Below are 23,886 nucleotides of genomic sequence, written 5' to 3'. Positions count from 1 at the left end.
TACAAAAAGAATTTCATGGTTCTGACAGTATTTGAAAAATAAAATAAATTGAGAGGGGTTTAATTCTGGAATCCAACCCAGATTAATATAACTATTTTTGGGTAATAATATTTTTTTTTCTTATTAACTTTTTGTTTGGGGACTACTCTTTTGATGTTACCTAAATCTTATTTTTATGCAAATGGATGAAAAATAAATCAGATTTGCTCTTTGTTCTCTGCTGCTTAGGAATGAAATAAAGGAGGTTTCTTTTGCATAAGATAGAATATCTGTTGGTATTAGGGATGGCAAAGCGGGGCGGGCTGTGCGGGTCGGCCCGCGGCCCGCTGGTAAAAAACGCGGGGCAGGTTGACCTTTTCAACCCGCTAACCCGTATTAGCCCGCATAGTGATATTTGATATTTATCTTAATGTTTAATGTTTTGATGTTTGAAAAGGAAGAAAAAAAAAATTAGGTTTGATAGTAACAAATATATAGGTTTAATTTGCCAATTTTTTAAGAACAAAATGTAAAAAAAAATAAAAGAATGCGGGCTAGCCCGTAAATCCGCGGGCCAACTCTTATGCGGGACGGGTCGGGAATTTTAGCTCGCAATAACTTTGCGGGGCGGGCCAATCCACCCCGCATTTTTGCGGGTCAAGCGCGGGGCGGGCCAATGCAAGGCGGGCTGGCCCGCTTTGCCACCCCTAATTGGTATGCACAACATTACAGTGGGATTTAATTTTTGAAAAATTCAAAACAGTATATATAGTCGCCTTAGCTCAGAGGTAGAGCATGTGGCTTTTAACCACGTTGTCGTAGGTTCGATCCCCACAGGCGACAATCTTTATTTTTTTCATTCTCATAATTATAAATCAGCACGTCAATTAATTATGTATATATATTGCCTCGAGAATTTGGTAAAATGATATTTTATTTTAATTTCCTTTTTGTCAAATGCAGCCTAGATCACTAAATTCACACGCTACGTGAGACTGTTACAAGCTTCCAAACAAAAGAAATTGGTTTATAGTGTGAGCTTTGTCTGAGAAATTTAAGGGATTTTCCCTATACCCAACTTTACCTAAGAGGGGACTTTGATTTAAATGGAAGATAAACCACACCTTGCAGATACCTTTGAAAGATAACCCAGGATATATAGGCTCCTTTATCTTCCCTTTAAAATTTCCAACACAACAAACATAGGATATATAGGCTCCACACACACAATTAGTTGTACAAAAATAATAGTTTTTTTATTACGGTCATAAATCACAAAAGTGGCAAAATTTACATGGTAATTCAATATTGCGTGTCAGTGGAGTTCCTTTCCACGAGGAAAGAGAAACAATAAAAGCTTAGAACAATCGATATTATTGGATAAATTTATTGAGTAAAAGTCATTCAATAATAGTGTGTCAGAAAGGATGGATAAAAGAGTAGCAACACATACTAATAAGAATTACAAGATATAAAATCATAGGAAATTAGAGATCAAACATTAAAGAGATACAGACATCTCACTCCCCACCCTACCCGTTTTTATTTCCTTCCCAACAATATATAAAAAAGGAAAAATCTGAATTCCAATGCCTCGCCAAAAGCCATAAAAAATATTCAAAACAATTACTTGGACTGCATGAAAGTTTTTCAAATATACTACTTACCCACAAACCAATGACTAAATTTCTATCCGATATCAAATCTTACAAGTGGGTAACAGAAGGCTCAACTAAGAAATTGACAACCCTATTTAAGAAATTTAAGCCAAATATGGTCTCTTCGCAGTTAACTTTTACAGACACAATTAATGGGTCGCAGCATTTACCTTCAACAGTAACTGTGATTAAGCATGGCATGGAATTGCTCAAGATCTCACAGCTGAAACGCAAACACAAACCAGATGCATCGTCAAGGTTGGTAGCAACCGGCATATCCACAGATACAAGAGAAAGGTTTGCATTGCTCAGCATCTTCAGTGCTAACGTTTCACAGATCACAAGGAATTTGTCCTCTGTCAAAGAGTTGCTTCCCTTGTTCACCTCGAGAATGTGATCAGTAAAAGTGCAACTGTATGCAAATTATGCAACAAAATCAAATTTAGAATGACACGATGAAACAAAAAAGGAAAAAAAAATATTTTGTCCCAAGAATGAAACAGGTAAAGATAAAGGGGAGAAAAAGTCTGAAGGTTCATGGAACATAAAAGCTCATGATAAGCAGATATAATATAACTGATGATTAATGCACAAAATATATTTTGTTTCTTGCGCCATTTAAATTACCAAGGCAATTCCAATGCCCATCTCTACACAATTTCTATTCAAATCAAGATGCAGCATTATTTATCTGACAAGAATTGCCTGCACCAGATATTTAATATTCTGAAGCTAGCAAACACTTACAAAGATCATTTTGTTTGACAAATGTCATTTGAAAAAAATAGTGAAAACCAGTTGGGCAAAATGCTAAGATATGCTATCTGCATAACCATGTAGGTAAAAACTACAAGGGTTTATGTGCTTTGTCGAAATGTTTTTCTATTTTTCATAATAATTACAAAATTGTCACATTGTTTTCACTTTGTTTCTTGCTTTCAAATATTTGTACAAAGAAACAAGACATCTTTGTATCGTAAAAATTGATGAAAACAGAAAAAATGTTCATTAACCAAACAGGCGCCCTAATTATTCTAGATTCTAACAGTAAAAAACGACATGCGGGATATACTGATTTAATCATTACAGTTTAGAGATGTTTTCCCAAGCATGCCCCTGAAGGATACATAAATAAAACAAAGAGCTTGAGTAAGCAATATTCATGCCATTCAAAATTTAAGCCTCCTTTATTTTTGACATGCCGAAAAGGCCAAATTACTAAATAAATGGTCAAAAGACCAAAATAATTTAAATTTAAATTCACTAATTCCCCCCTTTTATTCATAAGAGTTCAAGTTTTCAGTTTTCTCCCTCACACTCCCAACTTGCATATGGATGGCATTTCATAAGAATTTAACCAATATCTAACCCTCTATTATAGTATTTAAGTTTTCAATATAATTAATAAAATCCAAAGGGCCATCGTCTATGATAATACGATGAACCATAAGTTTTCCTACAACTACAAGGCACATGAACAGATATACCCAACAAACAACAAATAACAGCCATACCTCCTCACATATTCAAACATCCCTGGAAGATGAGATTCCTTATCTCTGAAATCTTCAATACCTATGGCAAGTGGTTTTACGAAGTATCCTATGTCAGGCTTTAACTTGACAGTGAATTTCTTGTCATTGCAAAATAAAGCCAGTTTCAGAGGCAAAAGGTGGTGATGGAAACGAACTAGCAGCATCCGGTTTGCTGTCTGACCAGGCTCCAGAGAAGGGATCTCCTCCATGGAAACTAGTGCAGGTTTATCAACATGAAATTTCAAGGTACTGCAACAGAGACATAAAAGTAGTCTGCATTAAGCACTTCGAAGCTAGCATGTAAAGATTTCACATTGGTAAATTAGCCAGTTCATAATACCAAAGTTTACACAATGTAATCTAAATTCAAATTTTCACCTTATAGTGATAGGTACCAATTTATGGAACCCAGTTAAAAAACAAAAAAAACATATATGTTCTTAGAACACATCAATAACACAATAAGTGTATAAAATCCAAATTATAAAAGATGAAAAATGAAGACAACCACCATACAAAATCAGAAAAGATTAAAACTTACTTTTCAGTTGGTGATGATATTTGATCAGTTGAATCAGAGCTTTTGCTATAATCTTCATCTATTAAGACTATATCAACCATGGGCTCCAGAGAACAATTTTCAAATAATACTTCCAAACATACAAGGTGAGAGGATATGGTAGAAGTATCAGATGAAAATGAATAATTCACCTTTAACCCATTTCCATTTGCAGGGTCTAAGAGAGTGTAGCATTTGGGTTTAACTCGGCTTCCAATATTTCCAATGGTTATTCGTGCTGAAGATCTACGAACTCGGCTTTGTTCTATCTCACTTTGTTTAGATGACTTGGTCGGTTCATCTAACCAAGACTCAAGAGACTTAGTTGACATCAAGTCCTGAAAAGCCTCTGTGCCAGAGGTAGCCCCAACATTCTGATTTTCGCAGACATTGCCCGTGTCTGAAATCTGAATCAATGGATCAGCATTATCTTCAGCTTCATTTCCAGAAACAGATTCATCGCTGCCACTAATGTTGCCTGAAGCTGTAATAGACTGTTCAGAACTATAATCTGAAGCACTTTCCTCATCCAAAGGCCCAGATGTGTCAGTATCCTCCTCATCTGAATCACTCTTAGCAGCTCCATCATACCGATCAAGATCGGTGTATGGCAGGCTACAAGGTTTTGGGAGAGGCTCATATCCTGGAGCAGCATGGAATACCAACTGTGAAAGTGACCCCGGAAGATAAAATCGGTAATCAATGGGTTCAGATGGAACTCTCAATGCTTTTGTCTCTCCACCTAATATGCATTCCACAAGCATACAGGAGGACTGTTTATTTTTTTCTGATTCACTATTTGCTTCTTCCCCATGATGACACTCCAAATTACTAGAGAGAACTTTCTTTAAGAAACGTGAACGATCACGAATATCATAATTGAGGTCACACTCAGCCAGTTCAATTACATAACTCCAAATTTTTCTCACAGTCAAAATATCTTCCCCCTTGATGCACAGTAAGATCTGTCACCAAAAGACATTTAAATCATAAACTTGTCACTTTCAATGGAACTCTTTCTTACCTTTTTTTTCTTATATAAGAAAGAAGAGCACAAAGGCATGAATATAAAATTCAGAAAAAAAGGTAAGGTCCTCAGTTCTAAATCAGTCATTATATGGTCCTATAAAATTCAATATTTCTTTCCTTTGTATTATTTAGCGGTCTTTAAAAGGCTGTCATTATTCAAAAAGAAGCAATCAGATTTATCCTCTTACTTAAGTTGGTCTTAGAGGGGCCTTTGTCAAGGATAAGTTTGCTATGCTCTATGTATGATAGGTAACAAGAAGGATTTTCCACATTCATAACTGTGACTAGATCCTACGCTATGGCTCATCACATTGTCCAATTAAAAAATTAATCAACCGATTAACAATATTTTAAAAAAAAAGTCTGTTTCATACAATAGTATAAAAATAAGTTGATGATATACCTTTGCAGTTGTATTAAGAATCTGAAGCTTGGCTTCCAATGCTTCTGAAGTAAAACATTGGGCAAGATACTCAAGTACTGTAATCAACATTCTTGGAACTATCTCGCCCAAAGAGCAATACTTCCCCAACATCCAAATAATCATTGCACGGGCAGCAGGAACCTTGATTTTATCCAAGCTACGGACTAACTGAATTATAACCTTTCAAAATGCAAAACTAGAGGTTTCAGTCATGAGTGAGCAATGTACCAAAAGATTGCAAGTGCTACTAACTCAAAATTGAAATCCCACATACAAGATATACACCATATTGTATCTCGAAGCAAGTTTTAACTCAATATAATTATAAAAAAGGAATAACAGTGCTGTGGGAGATGATTTTGTAAGAACAATACCTTCTCATAACTGGATGGTGCTATATTTATAATTGATTTGATGGATATAATTGCCTGAATTAGCACACCCTCTTCTCCATCCAAGGATCTAATTTCACCACAAAAAAATTCTGCAAATATGGATATTAAACAAGAAACGTGATATATTTCGTTAGTAAATAGACTAAACAACCATATCACACACCTTGTCTAACCAGAGTCAACAATCTTTCCAAGCACAAAGCTGCAGTGTTAGGAAGTCGCTGAGCACATAGACCAATGGCAGCAACTGTGTCAGCAGCAAATCTCCTATTCGGATCTCTGATATAATCCTAGCAACACACTAAGAAGAGTGTCACCAAACAACATGATTTAAATGTCATTGCGAAGAGTTAAAGGCAAAAGAGCCATAAAAATTAATGAACCCTGTGAGCAGGTGAGTGTGGATGTCTGCATAACTTATCTTGACAAAAAATACATATCAATGTGAAATACCTGAAACTCTTTATAAATTAACGACATGGATGTATCCGTAGCAATAGAAGAAAGTATATTCAGCTTCAGTGCCTTTATCTGATAGGAATCTGAAGAGCATATGAAAAAATCTTGATAGTGTGGAGCAAAGAGAGATGGCATAGCTTTAGCAAACACTTGGATATTGCACAATACCTACAGAAGTCAAAGAACGGACAATAATTAATGCTGAAGTTAATTATAAAAGAAATTAAGAATGAATATTTACTTGCCTTATCTAATTACGTGTTATATGTACCCTATAGCTCCTAATAATCATTTTATATATAAATAACATTTTATTATTCAACAAAGAGATACTTTCCAACATTTCAAATTCACAATAGTATGTTATTGGTAAAAAAGCAACCAAGTTATCTCCCAAGAACAATCAAACCCCATTACCTCTCAAAAGGATCAGCGTAAAAACAAAAACCTTGCAAAATTCTAACATTATCTCTCATTACATTATGTAAAGAAATCACTAACTGCATCTATACTTTGAAATTTTAAATGAATGAACCACCAATCAAACATTACATCCATTCTTGAAACCAAGCATTCTTATTTAGATGTCTGAGCAAATATTTCTTCATTAATGCATATCTTGACAACTGTCACCACTCATCACAACTGAAAATTTCCTTGAGTAAAAGTGAAACAATTCCTAAAACACGACAACAATGCCATCCGTGTATATAATAATAATAATTAGATCAAGCACTTAAAAGAAAGGCCATTAGCATGGCCTGCTAAAGGTATAGTTCTAGGGCTCATGAAAAGTTCTAACTTCATACCTATACCACCTACGTAGATATTGGGCTGTCACCCTAGCTAGAAGAAATCGGGCAAATCATCAAAGTAGTGAAGTGACTCCTAGAGGTGTCATGAAACCATCAAAATGTAATAAATGAAGGATAAGACTAAAAATAAGATCATACTAACTACAACGGGATGCTTTAGGTATCCCAGACCATACACTATAAACTGTATTCATTCAACCCACATTTGGTACATAGACCAAAAAACAATTATCATTTAATATTTTAGGCTCATCATAATTGCAAATCTAGAGGTTGTTGTTTGTGTACTAATACTATTCATAGTTCCCAAGTTTTCAAGGTAATACAACCTCCCTGGTCCTTGACAGTTCAAAAAATTGAGCAAAAGTGACATCTCTACTTTTAAGCTTCAAATTTGATATTGGTCCAACTCAATCCACAAACCATTTAGCAACAGAAAGGACACCTTGCTTGACACCAAAGATCTTGCTTTCTAACTCAACATGTAAAGATGTCATGTCGCATGGAAAAAGTATTTCCAAGGTCTTCCCAAATCCCATAAGCAATAGAGCAGACCATATAATTTCTACTAATTTTTGTAGTCATGGATCCACATAGCCATATCATAGTTCGTGAGTCATCATTGTCCCAAATTTGGAAATAAGGGTTATCATGAGATATGGCCTCTCCTTCTATATGGTTGAGAGTAATCATACCCTTCAACGTCTAATAAATTAAGCCCACTAGAGATAATTATGACCATTAAGACGGCTATCATCAAGCAAATGTGGAAGATCAACATTGTTTAGTGGAGTTGTCATGCCAAAAGCAAGAGATTCCTTAGCCTTTTAAAATAAGACAGATCAGAGAAAAAGAAAAGAAGAACAAAAACAACGAACAATGTCATGAACAGTGTTTCTTTCAAAGGAAAGAGATGCAACCCGAGGCAAAAGGGCAAGACAGTGCCAGGACTGGAATTGCCACCTCAGGTTGACTCTGGCGAAGCAAGCGACAATGGGAACAACTATGTGACACCCCGTCATACACCAGAAACACATGGAGCATGAAGCCCACTTGCATAGTCGAGAGACATGGCGTGTGGCTGCTCCAATGGCAAATCTTCTTGTGTGGTCACCAGCCCATTGGAGGTTCCAGCAACAGCATTGTGAACAATAATGACAATGACAGTGGCTGTGAAACACAATTTGAGTGCACTTCAAGCAAACCCGATAATAAGAGGAAATGGGTGCAGTTCAGACAACCCTAAGAAAAGGGAAGTGCAGCTAAGACAGCAATGAAAATAAGCAAAGCCAACTACATCGGGAAATATGATATCAACCAACTTGAAAAAGATTAAATTGTATGAGAAAAGTTTTTTTATTAAATTGATTCAATGAAACCGTACATAAGCCTCCATATATTACAAAGAGATATCTGGAATCTTCCAGCAGTACACATAATTATTACAATATCCTATTGTAGCTTATCAAAATATTTTCTCCTGGATCAACACTAAGCAATAGATAATTCTTCTCTTATGGTGGCTATCACATCACTTCAATAACCCTGCACGCAAAAAATTGTCTATCCTTTCTAAAACTAATTTAAATGACAGCATACATACAGACAGGTTTTTTCTCCTTTCAGAGGCTAGGAAGACTAATCGGCTTCTAACTAAACTCATTTAACAGTTGAGCCACATCGACGATTGGTAACATAATATAATCAACAAGGGGGGAAATAGAAATGTCATCTAATAAAAACTCAATAAAAGAAGCATATCAAATAACAAACAAATGAAAGTAACAGACCATGTAGAAAAACAGAAGCAAAACATGATAAACAAACTAACAACGGATTCAAGGAATGTTGCATACCACATATCTTGAGGCAGACGATGATCGCAGCACAAACAAGAGCGGTTTAACAATTCTTTTGATGTGCTCCTTAGAAGACATTATCCAGTGCACACTAGCAGCTGCAAGAACAACTGCACTGTTATTACTCCATAACAATGGTGACGTAGACTGCAGCAGGATCTTCACAACATCATTACTGCAAGATGTATATTGTGATGCATCTAATTTAGGAGCAACCATTTTTGTAGAACTTGAGCGTGATAAGTACTCATCTGGCCCTTCAATGTAACATTGGAAGATCATTTTCGCTAATTCAGATACAGTCTTATCAATGGCATAAATTGAATCTTCTTTTGAAGCAATATGGGATTCATCTTCCTCTAAATTGCCAACATCTTTACTAGACAAAGAAAACATTACAGATTCTTTGACAAGCCCATGCTTTGCTATCACATACCGCAGAAGGATCCCGATTAGAATTATTTGACCCCACTCTTCCACATCTGGAAGAATCTCACATAATCGTCTATAATTTCTTCCAATCAATGAAAAATTGTTAGGGCAAACTGAAGTAAATGCAGATGCAGCAGCTCCAACAACTCCTGGGGAATGGTCATTTAAAAGTAGTCCAACGATCTGCAGCATAAGAAGGATCAAAAAAATTGTACTGATCCTGGCTTTCCAACAATATATTGATTAAATCAAATATCTGGCACAAAACCATCTTTTAATAATTTTTATTTCAAGTATGTAGCCCAACGAAGTTGTTAGAATGGACCAAAAGAGCCTTAGAGACACTTGCTGGAGCAACAGGTTATAACTCAAAATCAGAAAAATTGGTAGGCAAATTAGTCGGATATGGTTTGAAGTACTATGCAGACCAGTTAACATTCAGAAAAGTGATTGGGTATTATTTAAAAATTAGACCACACAGTACAGGGTCAAGTTTATGAAAGAGCAAGTTTATGAAAGAGCAACAGGAATCAGTGACCTGGGATATCCTTGAAGGTTTGTACAGATAATCTAGAAGGTTTATACGGGGAAAGGAGAGGTGACAGGAAGTAGCTCCATAATCCATTAGTTAATAGTTAATATAACTAGGGGCGTTCTAGGAACAGCCATTATTTAAGTAATTAGAAAGAGTGGAGATTACTGGGTTATACTGTCACAGCGGCAAGAGAATAAACTATAGCATACCATATAACTATGGATTAGTGTGCACAAAGATAGTGTACGAGGGAATTAGAAACAACAAAGCAGTGGAATGTAATAAAGGGATATCCCTTCAAATGTCACCTTGACTTGTCGTTGAATCAATAATAGTTATTCTTGATTTGTTTCCCACATTCATCTTGTTGTTACTTATTTTACTAGGTTTATAACATAAACCCTGATGGAAACATCACATTACTGGCTCCAACATTATCATGTCATCTATGTAAGTTGAAGTCATATCTCAATAACTTTAATAAATAGCACGACATTAACCAGACCTCTTCAATTGCAGAAGCATGTTCCTCCATCCGCAAATCATGAAGCTTGGGAAGAGCATTAGCAGCACATTTTCTAACATATACAGAAGGATCTCTCGCACATTTCTGCACAGCAACAAGAGCAAGAGGTGCAATTACATGAAGGCGGATTCCAGCCATGGCTCGAAGTGCCCATGCCCTCACTAATGGATTTGTGTCCCCAAGGTCCTTCTGAAAGTAATTAATCGACAACAACACCTCATTCGGACGCCTGAATAGAAGAAAATGAATATTAAGTAAACAACATCTCTCGTAATTGACAAAATTTAAGACCGCACATAAACAACAGCTTAAATTAACTTCCAAAGGCATAATTCTAGCACACTCAAACCTAAATCGTGATTACAAATGTGCAAACAAAAATACATCTAATCAACTAGCGGCACTTGTTTTTCAAGTCGCTCTACACAAATCAAAAGTGTTATAAACTAAATCCAGGCACTTACTTTTCAGCATAATGCAGTAGGTACAAGTAGACCAGCTTCTTCACTTCCAAGGACTGAGACGCAACATTTTTAACAACCTGTACTCGTAGTTGAATCAAAGCGAGGAACATAAATCAATTCGAATTCCTAATCATGTTAATTAAAAATAAACTACCATGCGCAATCTGTCTAAATGCCTCTTCATAGAGAAAGGTGAAACAAACAGAAATCCGCGTTATGTAAGGAAGAGGTCATTGAGATGACGGTTGAGGAGGCGTAGGGTACCTGAGGGAAGAAGTTGGAGACGTCGAAGCCCTGAGCGATGAGAGCGAGCAGGCGCTTGAGAGCTTCGCACTTCTCCGAATCGAACTTGCTGTCGAGAAGAGGGGCGATATTGACGTCCTCGGGATCGTCGTAGAGGTGAGCATCGGTGCCGATCCGGAACACAGCCGTGGAAGCCTTGCTCAGAGATTCCGCCGTCGCTCCAAATTGCGGGAACATCATTTCTCTCCTTTTTATTTCTTTCTTAATCTCTGAATGGATTGATAGTTGTTTCTGATCTGTGCCTCTGCACTCCAACAAGTACTACCTACAAGCCCCAGGGTGCAGGGAGACTCCACTCATGACAGTTCGGATGATCCAAAACCAAACTTAACACATTGAATAAGGTTCTTCTCCACTCAATTTTAATTAATAATTAAAAATCATCACTTTAATTTTGATAGAGAAAAAATAAGTCACTCCTAGATAAAACTTTTACATCTTTTTAAGAATTATGACTTGATATTTGAAAAACAAAAGTTCTCAACCTAAAAGAAAACCTTAGAAAGAATAATTACAAATTTTTAGATCATATAAAATAAATGTTAACTATTAAAAAGTCTAATGTTACAAGGAATAAATACAAGAGTCGTTTTAGTTAAGATATAGTTGTTTGCAGTATAGTTGTTGTCGGTTAAATTCTAAAGTAGTCATCTGATCATATCCTTACAAATTTCATGAATTTTTTTGTTAAGTAAAATAAAAAAATTTCACGACGCAGTAAACAAGTAGTTTATATAATAAGTATAGTGTAAAATATGAGTTGAAATTCTTTTTATTCCCTCTTGATTAGGTCATCTTCTTTCCCTTATATACAATAGTGTTCTCTTTCCCTTCTCCTTATATATGGTTTTGTTTTAAGTTATATTTCCAAATGAATTACAATATCGCATATCTAGTCAATTTCCATAATTAACGTTCTCCCTTCTTAATGAGGAGTAAATGACATCATTTTCATACATCGATATCAGATCTGCTTTCACCCTATTCTTGGATTTGTCCCATGACCTTACAACCCTCAGGTATAAGCTAACAAGGCCTGATAAGTTCATAATCATTAACTTTATGAGACTTTCTTTCTGCATCCTTACATTTTTCTTCCTACACCTCTACATTCTTTAAAATACTAAAATTATCCTTTCACAGTTTTATGTGATTCCGAAATAGGAGTTCTGTAAGAAAAAATGTTTCCAGAACAAAGGTTCCGTAAGCAAAGAGTGTTCCGGAATAGGATATTTGAAAGACAAAAATCATTTTGGAATATCCTTTCCAAAATACATTTTTTTTATTTTCAAATTGGTAAATCCATAATTAATAAAATGTGTTGTTAAAAATATGTTCTAGAAATATTTCGAAAATAACAATCTGGAAGACATTTTTAAATGGGGTAAAACAGTTTTCTTCAAAAAGATGAAGTGCAAGAAGAAATGTGTTAGGTACAGGAAAAAACAACCTAACTTCATATATGAGCACCACTAAGATCATTTCACCACATGATTGACCTCGATCCATATCTTCATAAAAGTGTAAATATAATTTTCAAAATATTCTAATAATAATTTATAACATATATTTTCAAACATGAAAAATCACTAAGAAGATGCAATAGTGTATATCATGTTTAAATATATTCTTAACATATAGTATACTTTAAGAAGAAGAAAAACTGGCAATAGTTTTATGAATTGATAAAGCATGATTTTTTTTTACTTTGGTATCTGTCATACTAATTTAGTATAGTATACTCTTTTAGTATATTCTTCATTTTTTTTACCCAAATTCATCTCAATATAATCACATAAACATTTAAAATAAAAGTTGTAATCATTATTCATATAACCTTTTTTTTTATATTTTTGTTGTTTTAATTATCATCTTTCATGTTTTAATTTTTTTTTAAAACATTATAATCTTAGATCTACTCAAGCTAAATGCAAAAATAATAAAAAAAATTATAATACATCTACACTACTCACACATAGATTTAAAATAGATGCAATGAAAACTCTCAAAAAAAAAATATTATGTGAAATTTTTGTTGTAAGACTTTCTACCTCAAGCCTTTCAAAAGTCTTCTCTGATGGATATTCAATATTTAAATCAACATCCCTACTTTTATTTAGGCTTGTCCTTCATATAAATTTCATTTGGATCAATTTTCTCCTTTTTTTTTATTTGTTATCCACGAAGTCTATTATTAATTGAGTCAATATCTAAGTATTTCTCCAACAAAGATAAATACTAATGTGGTCTCGGAAACATGAAGCAAGAAATAGGTTAAGTAAAAGGGATAGTCTTGATTTGAGTTTTGTATGACATATAATGAAAATGAAGAAGAATAAGACAAGTCGAAGAAGAACAAGACAAGTTGACAATATTAATTAGTGCATTGTTACATTAATACGACATTAAACCACCAAATAAACATCCATGAGTCTTAAGTTGTACGAAGATCATCCATCAACACACTATAGAATCTAAGGCGACCTATGAAATTTTCTTCATCATGAAAGTCACGAGTGTACTTGTTATGGTTAATGTTAAGGGTATTCATACTTAACCTTATGTATATTCTCTGTGGTACCCTATGTATATATAGCTATTCTGTTAGCACAATAATGCACATCAATTTTATATCAAACATTTTTTCTTCTCTCTCATCATTATCACATGGTATCGTGAGCTAGAAAGTTTTTTTTTTCTTTTTTCTTTCATGGCTTCCGCCGCTTCCTCTACACCATCATCTTCTTCCACAGACTTTCTCCATGAAAAGCTCCTCTTTTGTCTTTTTGCATCACTTTACTACTCCTATTCCACTTAAACTGGATGACGTAAATTTTCTGTTGTGGAAACAACAGGTTCTTGCCACTATTGATGGTCTGCTGCTTTCTTCGTTTCTTGATGGAACTCACGTTCCTCCTTGTTGCCTTTCTGTTGTCGATGGCACTGTCAGTGAAATCCTTCCTTCATCTCTTACAAACAACAATATAATTTGGTGGTTGCATGGCTTCTGACGTCCATAACCACTTTAATTTTAACCCAAATGTTGGATCTTACCTCTGCAACACAAATATGACATACATTATACACATATTTTTCTTCTCGTGTCCACATAAATAAATTTGAAACTTCTTTAACTTCTTTTAAAAAATATAAAGAAAGATAGTTTCCATAAGTATCTTTATCACAATTAACACTAATAATTTATGCACATCTATGCACGTACACATTAATATGAGATTTTCCTTTTAATATGAAAATATTGTGTATGGAGTGAGAACTCCTAAGTCAGAAACAATAGATTATAGAAGTCATATAATTTATTTATAAAAGATCTAATCTCAAACTCTTATTTTTTTTCTCTTGTCTTCTTCCATCCTAAAAACTGTCATCTATAGTTATTGTAATAAAAATAATAATAATATTATAAAAAAATTCTCACACGATTTTTTATATCAACTTATGAAACTGTTAAAATACAAGGGAGAAAATATTTGTAATTCTGCTAGTAATCATTAATCTATATTTATAGTTCATTTCCGATGCATGTATGTTTTGTGTTCCCAGTGACTCCTATCAGGACACCTGCTGTCAGTCTAGGACTTTAACGGCAATGGCAGTTGTTCATAGCACGCCCTACACACCTCCCAGAGCAAAACCCTAGCTTGTGATTACCACTTTTTTTTCTCCCTCACTCTCTATCATCACTTTTTCTCTTCAATTTTGCTCTTGTTGATATTTACTGTGTCAATTTGGTGATTGTGAAGAAGAAGAACAACAACAATAACACTCCTCTCTGCGCTTCTATTGGTTCCTCTAATCTCGAGTCAATCGGTATTTTTTTAGATCCTGCATTTTCCATTGAGAATTCATGAATGATTGCATGTGGTTGAAACCTCTCCTTTTTACTTCTATCTTCTATTGTCTATTGTACTGCATGCTTTCTACACTGGAATTCATATCTGTGCAGTGAATTTGTTATCATTTTCATTTTTATGGCCTTGTTGCTTTCTTTTATCTTGTGTCCTTTTGGAAAATACATTATTTTAATATTTTTCAATGTTTGTTGTGGCTGTGTTTTGTTGCGTGAACATTTCTCTTTTATTTCTTTGCTATCTGACTTGTGGAATGTTCCTTAGAGACCACTTTAATTTTTGGACAATGAGACTTGAGTTTCTTGTTGATTAGGCCATGGCTAAATGATTTAAAATGTTTGATGGGTTATAAAAAAATAGAAAAGTAAAAGAAAAGGAGAAGAGATTTCCTTCTGCTTTCATGGTTGATGGCTGGTGAATTTATAATATCTATGTAGACTGTTAGAATATTTCATGTTGTTATGTTTGTCTCATCCTGATAGAATTTAGAAGTTGCTTACCTGCGACTTAGGTTTTTAGATGCATTATATTTTTATAAAAAAAGCAAAAAAAGTATACTTTTAGTTCCTACATTTTCAGTCAAACATAGTTATTTCCGTATACTTTTCATAGTATTAAATGTGGTCATCAAACTTTATAAACATGTGAATTTAGTTATTCCTTATCATATTTTTAAACTTTGAGGGTCAAATTCATCAATATTAAAAGTATGAAGATTTTGGACATGTTTTACTAAAGTATAATGACTAAAAGTGATATGAAAGTATGTTTTTCTCTTTTGTAAGTAATTTGATTCCATAATTAAAGACACATTCTAATTTAAGTAATCATGTACTTGCTCAAAGGTTTTAAACTGCAGTTCTTGTTGTGGTTTTGTCATGTTCCTTGATATTGCAATAAAATACAGACACATGCAGTTCATATAGTCATAATTGAGATCATATCATGGTCTGGGTTCAATTGTCCCAAAACCTTGACAGTTTGGTCAAACTTGCAATCGTGAACAGTTTGTTTGCTACTTCAATATGATATCTAATGGAGAAATCTGTAAAACAACAAAACAATTTCTAGCACTAATAGTCTAACAATAATTTTAATCTTTCAGCTGGCATAATATTAAGCCTTGGTGAAACCATAATGGCTCAATGCTCTAACAAGGATATTGACACAAGTGCATCTCAATTAAGTTGGTGGTATGTAGATATATCTTATCAAGAACTCAAAAAGGGAAGTTACAAAGTGAAAAGCTCAGATGAAACTTTCATTTGTCCATACTGTCCTGAGAGAAAACAGGATTATAAGTATAGGGAACTCCTTAATCATGCTTCTGGGGTTGGTCGGAGTAGTTCAGGAAAGAGAACTGCAAAAGAGAAGGCTAATCATCTGGCTTTAGTGAAATATTTGGAAAAGGATCTTGCTTATCTGGATGGCCCATCAAAACCTGCAGATAAAGGTCTCCCTGTTAATGAAGTTACTGAACAAAAATTCTGTTTTAAATTTTGTCCTTGTTATTTAAGATGAAACTTTCCAATTCGCAATATATTTAATAGAATAGTGAATATATTTGATAACATAACATGACAACAGTCAGCACTAACATTATTTATTTTTACTTTCAGGTGTCAAATCATTTAGCCCAGGAGAAACTGTAATGTCTCAGTGCTCTAACAAGGATACTGATACATCTCAAATAAGTTGGTGGTATGTAGATACATCTTACGAAGAACTTAAGAAGGGAAGTTACAATGTGAAAACCTCAGATGTGACTTTCATCTGTCCCTACTGCCCTAGGAGAAAACAAGATTATTTGTACAGGGAACTCCTAGAGCATGCGTATATGGTGGGTCGGAGTAGTTCTGAAAAGAGAAGTGCCAGAGAGAGAGCCAATCATCTTGCATTAGTGAAATATTTGGAAAATGATCTTATTATTATGGATGGCCTGTCAGAACCTGTTGATAAAGGCGAGTCTCCAGTTCATGGAGATGACTATAACAAAATTTCAGTTCAATACTTTCTTTATTCCAAGTTACTGAATATGCAGAAACTTGCCTGTTCACAAATATATCTAATGGAATAATTGTAAAGCAGCATGACAGTAGTCAGTACTAACACTGTCTTTTGTTTCTCAGGTACCAAATTAAGCTTAGGACAACCTGAAATAGCTCAGTGCTCTAACAAGGAGACTGGTATGAGTGCATCTCCTCCAATAAACTGGTGGTATGTAGATAAGTTTTACAAAGAACTCAAAAAGGGAAATCACATTGTCCAAACCTCAGAAGAGACTTTTTCTTGTCCATACTGCCCTAAAAAGAGAAAACAGGATTATGTGTACAGGGAACTTCTTGACCATGCTTCTGGGGTGGGTCAGAGTAGTTCACAAAAGAGAAGTGTCAGAGAGAAGGCTACTCATCTGGCCTTAATGAAATATTTAAAAAATGATCTTATGCATATGAATGATCCATCAAAATCGGTAAATGAAGGTAACCCCCCAGTTACCATAGTGAATCAGAGTAATTCAGAAGAAAGAAGTGTCAGAGAAGATGCTACTCATCTGGCTTTAGGGAAAGACTTGAAAAGGGATCTCACAAATGTGAGTGGTTCATCATCAAAACCTGTAAATGAAGGTGATCCACCTGTTGTTAATGAAGAGATCAGACGGAGATTCTATTCAAGTTTTTCTAGTTATTGATTATTAGATTGATTAATTCAATTCACTATGATGTATAATGAAGTAGCCCGCGAAGTGACAATTTTGATCAAAATTAAAATCAGCAAAGTAACTCGAGGCAGCCAGTACTAATACTGTTTTTGTTCTTTTCTTTCAGGAACCATAATAATAAGCCCTGGAGAAACGGCAATTGGTTGCTCTGACAAAGATAGCAATATGAGTTCATCTCAGATTGGGCGCTATGTAGATAAATTTTATGAAGAACTCAAAAAGGGGAGACACTGTGTGAAAACCTCGGATGAGACTTTCACATGCCCATACTGCCCTAATAAAAAGTTAAATCGGGATTATGTGTACAGGGAAATCCTTGAACATGCTTCTGGGGTGGGTCAGAGTAGATCACAAAAAAGAAGTTTCTTTGAAAGGGCTAATCATCTGGCTTTAGAAAAGTATTTGAAAAAGGATGTTATGAATGTGGGTGCTTCATTTCCATCAAAACCTATGGATCAAGGTGATCCTCTGTTAATGAAACATTTGTAACAATATTTATGTTTCTTCTTCTCTGTTACCAGATTTGCACATATTGGCCAATTCAGAATGATACTTAGTTGAACTAATCTATAAAGCAACATGACACATTTGTTACTTACACTATTTTTCTTTCAGGCACAACAACAGCAACCCCAGGAGAAACTGTAATGGGTCACTACTCTCAAAAAGATAATAATATAAGCGCAACTCAAATAAGTGGGTGGTATGTACATAAATCCTATGAAGCACTCAAAAAGGTAAGTCACATTGTGAAAACCTCTGAAATGACTTTCGCATGTCCATACTGCCCTAATAAAAAGAGAAAGAGGGATTATGTGTACAGGGAAATCCTTGAACATGCTTCTGGGGTGGGTCAGAGTAGCTCACAAAAGAGAAGTGCCACTGAAAAGGCTAATCATCTGGCTTTAATGAAATATTTGCAAAAGGATCTTATGAATGTGGATGGTCCACCAATAACTGTGGATGAAGGCAATGCTGAGGAGCAGTTTGTGTGGCCATGGGCTGGGATATTGGTTAATATTCCTACTAGACAGACAGAAGATGGACGTGTTGGGGGAAGTGGTTCCAAGCTAAGGGATGAACACCGAAGCAGGGGATTTAATCCTTGTAGAGTGCGCACTTTATCAGATGTCTGTGGTCACTCTGGAACTGCAGTTATGGAATTCAATAAAGATTGGACGGGTTTAGATAATGCTTTGGCATTTGAGAGAGCATATGAATTAGATCATCACGGGAAAAAGGACTGGTTTTCTAATACTGAGCAAAAGTCTGGTATTTATGCATGGATTGCTCGAGCTGATGACTACAAGATGAACAATATCATTGGGGAACAACTACAGAAGATGGGGGATATCCAAACAATATCTGAGCTCATGAAAGAAGAAGCTCGAATACATGGTAAACTCGTCTCCTGCTTGAATAATACTATTCAGGTCAAGAAGAAGCGGTTAATGGAGATGGAAGAAAAATACAATGAGACTTCACGTCACATGGAAATTGTAATGGGAGAAATCGATAAGCTCACTCAAGATCACAATCAAGGTATATATTATTATTGAATCTAACTTGCTTTATTCTCTAATTTGGATCATGACTCGTTTGATGTTGTTGTTGTTACTATTTTTTGTTTCCAATTTATTTTTCAGTCATAAAGGTCCATTTCTATGTTGAAATTACTAATTGTTTACGTTGGCATAATTGCCAGTGTGATAGATTATAGATCACTGGATTGAATCTGATTTTAACAAATTTTTATTGGTAGAATCAAAGTCCAGACACTGCAAACTTCTGGTTGCATCATCATGGTGATTACACTATAGAATTGATCTATATAATTATAATGGTTTCCATATGTCCTGTTGGATCTTTTGCAATACACTTCTACCATTTCATTGTTTGTAAAGGATGCTATACTATTTTAATGACGTTTGTATCATTATACCATGATTGCTTGTATTCAGAGATGAAGAAAATACAGTCAAGTGCAACTCAGCACTTCCAGAATATTTTTAATGGTCATGAAAGGCTTAAGTTGCAACTGGAATCTCAGAAAAGAGAGTTTGAGTTGCGGAGAATTGAACTGGAAAAACGTGAAGCACATAACGAAAGCGAAAGAAAGAAGTTAGAAGAAGAGATTATGGAGGTGTAGTGTTGTTATTATTATTGTTATTGTTGCATCTATTCTATCATGCTGTGGTTGAGATTCCTGTGAAATAGAAATTGAAGGAAAAGATTATTGTTTAAGGATAATTAATTTAGATGTTCAATATTAATTTGTTTTAGTGATTTAAATGGAGGAATTGGCAAGCAAAGTTAATAACTTTTCCATTTTTACTTATCAAGTTTGATGATCACCTAATGATTGGAAAATGTTTCCAGTTGATTTGTGGGTGAACTAAGCCCACGCATATTGGGAATGTAATCTAATTGGTTTATATTATAGTAGTAAGCAATTGCAGGCTACATATTTTCTTCTATGAAAATCCTTTTTGTCTTTTTGCCAGTAAAAAATGGATTACACGACTGTTTCTGTCAATGAATATTTTAATTTTTTTAATGTAATGTATTCTAAAATGGATGTCAATAATAATAATAATATGAACTCCATTTAGTTTTTATATGCTAAGGAGTTTACGTGATGAAATTTAGGGAAAGGACGGCTAAAATAAAAGCTACCAGTTTAGAAGTTGTGTATCTAAGAATGTCATTGGGATTTTTTTTTTCTATTTCTGTCATTATTTTGTCCTTCCCGGTGAGAACTTGCTATGGAACCTATAAAAAAAAAAGGTTTGGCATTATGTTTTATTTGTGCTTTTGAAATCCTTCAATAATGACGATGTGGCTGAGAATTTGTTGGAATGTTATGTATAGCAATGCTGATGCTTGTCTTTTTAGAATGCATTGAAAAATAGCGCTATGGAAATGGCTGTTCTGGAGCAACAGAAAGCTGGTGTAAATGTTTGGAAACTGGCTGCAGATCAAAAGGTTTGTGTATCCCTTTTTGTGCTTTTTTAATGACTGAGTGTCATTGTCCACATCAGAATAGCTGGTTGTTAATTCCATTTGACAATCTATTTATCCAGCGGCAAAAAGAACAACTTCGTCATAAAATCATCAGGCTTGAAAAACAACTGGAGGTGAAACAAAAACTAGAATTGGAGATTCAACAACTGAAAGGAAAATTAAATGTCATGCAATACATCGAAGATGATGGAGACTCAGAAGTTCTGAATACGGTGAATGTCTTACACAAGGATTTAAGAGAGAAGGAACAGTCACTACGAGACGTAGATGCCCTGAACCAAACACTAATTATTAAAGAGCGTCAGAGCAATGATGAGCTACAGGAAGCTCGAAAAGAATTGATTAATGTAAGTGTTTTTTGAAAGTCTTCTATTCCCATAGTTATGATTTTGTTAAAGCATCTCGGCTGTCCGTAGAAAATGGCTCCAATCATGTTTTAAATGATGACTTGTCCATTAAAATTGTTGTACCAAAGAATCAATGATATTAATTTATTTATAGAACTTCCTTTCACGTCCCACGTTGATAGAAAAATAAAATTGCTCTGATGTACAGTATGCATTTGAATGACGGGCTTGGACATACTATTTCTTTGGTACATTAAATCCACTATTTCTAAGATGAGACATAAGGTGCAACCATAGGAAGGAACAGGGGAGGGAAAGCAATGGGGTTCTCTTTACTTTGTTGAATTCACAAGAAAGAAAAGGACTATCTGAGGAGAGAAACCATTGAGTCTTGTGAAAAGGAAGGTGGGACATTTGAAGTCCAAAACACATTTGAAAGAGAAAAAAATTGGCATTTGTGAAAAATAGTTGGAAAGTGAATCTTAAAATTGCTGAAAGATTTATTGGAACATAAAAGAGAAAAATGTGACGAGTTTGTTTAAAATTTAATTTCTTTCCTGCCTGCTTATATTTCTTAAATTTCAAATATACTGTGTATATATTAATTATTTTAAATGCTATATAAAAAAAAGATTATTGATAGTACATTAACTGATATTTCAAAAGTAGTACAAACTCAAATAGTATATCAACTGTGTATACGTCTCCTCCCACATGCCATATATTTGATATAGTAACATACCTTAAATCGCCTACATTACCATATTGAAGTGTATTGCAAACCAGTTAACAATGTTTAAACTATGACAGTGTTGGGGGTTTCAATACTCATTTGGTACTCTTGTGTTTTGAATTTTTCTAACTTTTTCTAAACTTTCTTGAAATTTTATATGTTGCAGGGCATTAAAGAGATATCTTGCCGTGCTAGTGTTGGAGTGAAGAGAATGGGGGAGCTTGATATTAGACCATTCCTTGAAGCTATGAAGAAAAAATACAATGTTGAGGATGCAGAAGATAGAGCTTCAGAACTGTGTTCATTGTGGGAAGAGTATATAAAGGACCCAGAATGGCATCCATTTAAAATTACCGTAATTGAAGGGAAAGAACAGGTGTGTCTTATAGATATCACTATTTAGTCTTAATCAAATTTGGCATTTTCTGTTGTAAGCTCCTTGAAATCTACTTAGTTAGAAACAATGGATATACGAAGCTTAATCCATGTATTTGATACCTAAATACTGGGTTAGAATTATTTTGGCCCGGGAACATGTATCTCTTCGATCATGTTTTCGAAGGGTTGATTTTACCTGCCTTCATCCATATATGAACTTTTCATGGTTACAAAATTAGAAGAAAAATAATTCTGACTGAATGACATTGCTATATGAACTATTCTGATCAGTATGTAGATTATATAATGATGTTAGATGATTAATTTTAGAACTAAGATAAATGGTGCCTATCTTTAGGAAAGTCAATCAGGATGTTTTTAAATGAAGTCATATTATGGTTGGAACAGGGCATCTCCAACTTCTTAAGTGGGTTTGGTTAAAACACGAGCAACAACATGGCATCTCCAACTTCCATTCTACTGCGCTTAACCAACTTGCGTGGCTCATTACACTAGTTTAGGACCATATTTAACCAATGGTTTTCATATTCATTTTAATCTACAATCTATTGCATTATTTCTCTAATATATGTTTTTCTAACTTGTCTGGTTTCATGATTTTTTTCATGGCAGGAAATCATAGACAATGAAGATGAAAAGTTGAAAGCACTGCAAAATGAGTTGGGTGCAGGAGTCTACCAAGCTGTGGTGACAGCTGTGACAGAGATCAATACATATAATCCAAGTGGGAGGTATACAACCTCTGAATTATGGAATTACGAAGAGGGAAAGAGAGCTACCTTGCAAGAAGGAGTAAAATTGTTATTGATGCAATGGAAACTATCTAAACAGAAAAGAGGGACGGCGTAAAGGCTGGTATGTATGTACTTATAAAATAAGACAACCATAATTATCAATTTTCTTCTGCTCTACACATTTAGAAAGAAAATTTTCTCAAAGAATTAAGGACTACGGGGAGGTTGCGTCTTCTCTTAGAATATTGTTAGATAGTTTATAGTGTTCAAAAAATTTGTTTTTTCCTCCTATCTATTTGATTACTGTTTCAACGTAACCATGGAATATAATGCTGAAGAGTTGAATTGATTATAGGAATAAGCATGTTTCTTTCCAACACTATATTATTAATGTTTAGTGTTCAGAAAATAGTTTTAGCCTGTACATAGTTTTATGCATATTATAGGTTGGCCAGACATGTTCAGCCTTAGGATGAACACTTTCTTAAAAATGAAAAATAAATTATCAACCCTATTATTCTAAGTTGAATTATGAGCTTGTTCTAATATTCAATTAATAAATTACTTCACTTATCAGGTGACATTCAACCAATGAAATATGTAACAAGTTATGTATTTACTTAAAAGAAACAAGTACATGCCTCCTGTAGAGAGAAACCCAATGAAGAAAGTGATAACTAATGATGCATTGCAACAAAAACTGCTATGCTTTTTGTCTCTGCTCCAGATGATGACAAGTGTGCGCGAGCCTCAGGCTTCAAAATCAGCATATACTTCTCATTATTTTCATACTCATTCGTATCATATTCCTCTTAACTAGTCAAATTAATTTTAGCCATCTCTATTTGTTGTTTATATTTATAAATATTATGTATTTTTAATTGAAAAATAATATTCAATTTGTTTCTCCCTCTTTAAATCTGAGTTCCAAATATATGACGTTTCATTGGACGTGTAGAAAGTTTCTTAAAAGCCCAACTCTACACCCAACAATCTCTAAAGTCCACTAATTAATAAAAAACTATAATAGAATTGCATCCATTAAAGAGCACATTAGTTTTTAATCCATGCTACCTTTTTATTTTG

At 34.4% G+C, this 23,886-nt stretch overlaps 2 protein-coding genes and 1 non-coding gene across 7 annotated transcripts; 2 read left to right on the top strand and 1 right to left on the bottom strand.

Moving 5' to 3' along the window:
• Positions 1-750: 750 nt before the first annotated feature.
• TRNAK-UUU (transfer RNA lysine (anticodon UUU)) lies at positions 751-822 on the top strand. Its single transcript has one exon. It is a non-coding gene; the product is annotated as a tRNA-Lys (tRNA).
• Positions 823-1,432: 610 nt separating this feature from the next.
• On the bottom strand, positions 1,433-11,454 carry PAT2 (protein affected trafficking 2). The gene is made up of 11 exons (XM_068629404.2): positions 10,934-11,454; positions 10,670-10,746; positions 10,185-10,434; positions 8,710-9,327; positions 6,033-6,206; positions 5,743-5,869; positions 5,559-5,668; positions 5,164-5,364; positions 3,714-4,696; positions 3,152-3,421; positions 1,433-2,049 (listed from the first exon to the last, which is right to left on the bottom strand). The coding sequence occupies exons 1-11, from the start codon at positions 11,150-11,152 to the stop codon at positions 1,686-1,688; spliced, it is 3,393 nt and encodes a 1,130-aa protein (XP_068485505.1). The 5' UTR covers positions 11,153-11,454; the 3' UTR covers positions 1,433-1,685.
• Positions 11,455-14,449: 2,995 nt separating this feature from the next.
• Positions 14,450-23,716, top strand: LOC137824317 (protein INVOLVED IN DE NOVO 2). 5 transcript variants are annotated; one of them, XM_068629899.2, is made up of 12 exons: positions 14,450-14,803; positions 15,950-16,297; positions 16,464-16,805; positions 16,974-17,468; positions 17,670-18,023; positions 18,179-19,105; positions 19,525-19,706; positions 20,459-20,548; positions 20,647-20,934; positions 21,834-22,043; positions 22,679-22,921; positions 23,378-23,716. In XM_068629899.2, the coding sequence occupies exons 2-11, from the start codon at positions 15,982-15,984 to the stop codon at positions 22,913-22,915; spliced, it is 3,441 nt and encodes a 1,146-aa protein (XP_068486000.1). In that variant the 5' UTR covers positions 14,450-14,803; positions 15,950-15,981; the 3' UTR covers positions 22,916-22,921; positions 23,378-23,716. The 5 variants fall into 5 exon arrangements, with proteins under 5 accessions (XP_068486000.1, XP_068485999.1, XP_090149832.1 ...); XM_090293706.1 differs by lacking the exon at positions 23,378-23,716 and having other exon boundaries at positions 14,472-14,803; positions 18,179-18,300; positions 18,387-19,105; positions 22,679-23,161; XM_068629898.2 differs by lacking the exon at positions 23,378-23,716 and having other exon boundaries at positions 22,679-23,161.
• Positions 23,717-23,886: the final 170 nt, after the last annotated feature.

The sequence above is a fragment of the Phaseolus vulgaris genome, chromosome 8 (genome assembly GCF_051622355.1).
Source record: "Phaseolus vulgaris cultivar YP4 chromosome 8, ASM5162235v1, whole genome shotgun sequence".
Taxonomy (NCBI): Eukaryota; Viridiplantae; Streptophyta; class Magnoliopsida; order Fabales; family Fabaceae; genus Phaseolus; species Phaseolus vulgaris.
Note: the sequence above shows the minus strand (reverse complement) of the source record. Positions and strands in the feature narration are given on the sequence as shown.

Coding starts and splice junctions, on each gene's coding strand:
- PAT2 (XM_068629404.2), bottom strand. CDS start 11,152: ATGATGTTCCCGCAATTTGGAGCGACGGCGGAATCTCTGAGCAAGGCT. Junction 4,697..5,163: donor TTCTTAATACAACTGCAAAG/GTATATCATCAA, acceptor TTTTGGTGACAG/ATCTTACTGTGCATCAAGGG. Junction 3,422..3,713: donor ATATCATCACCAACTGAAAA/GTAAGTTTTAAT, acceptor TCTCTGTTGCAG/TACCTTGAAATTTCATGTTG.
- LOC137824317 (XM_068629899.2), top strand. CDS start 15,982: ATGGCTCAATGCTCTAACAAGGATATTGACACAAGTGCATCTCAATTA. Junction 16,806..16,973: donor GTCAGAACCTGTTGATAAAG/GCGAGTCTCCAG, acceptor TTTGTTTCTCAG/GTACCAAATTAAGCTTAGGA. Junction 20,935..21,833: donor CTCGAAAAGAATTGATTAAT/GTAAGTGTTTTT, acceptor TATATGTTGCAG/GGCATTAAAGAGATATCTTG.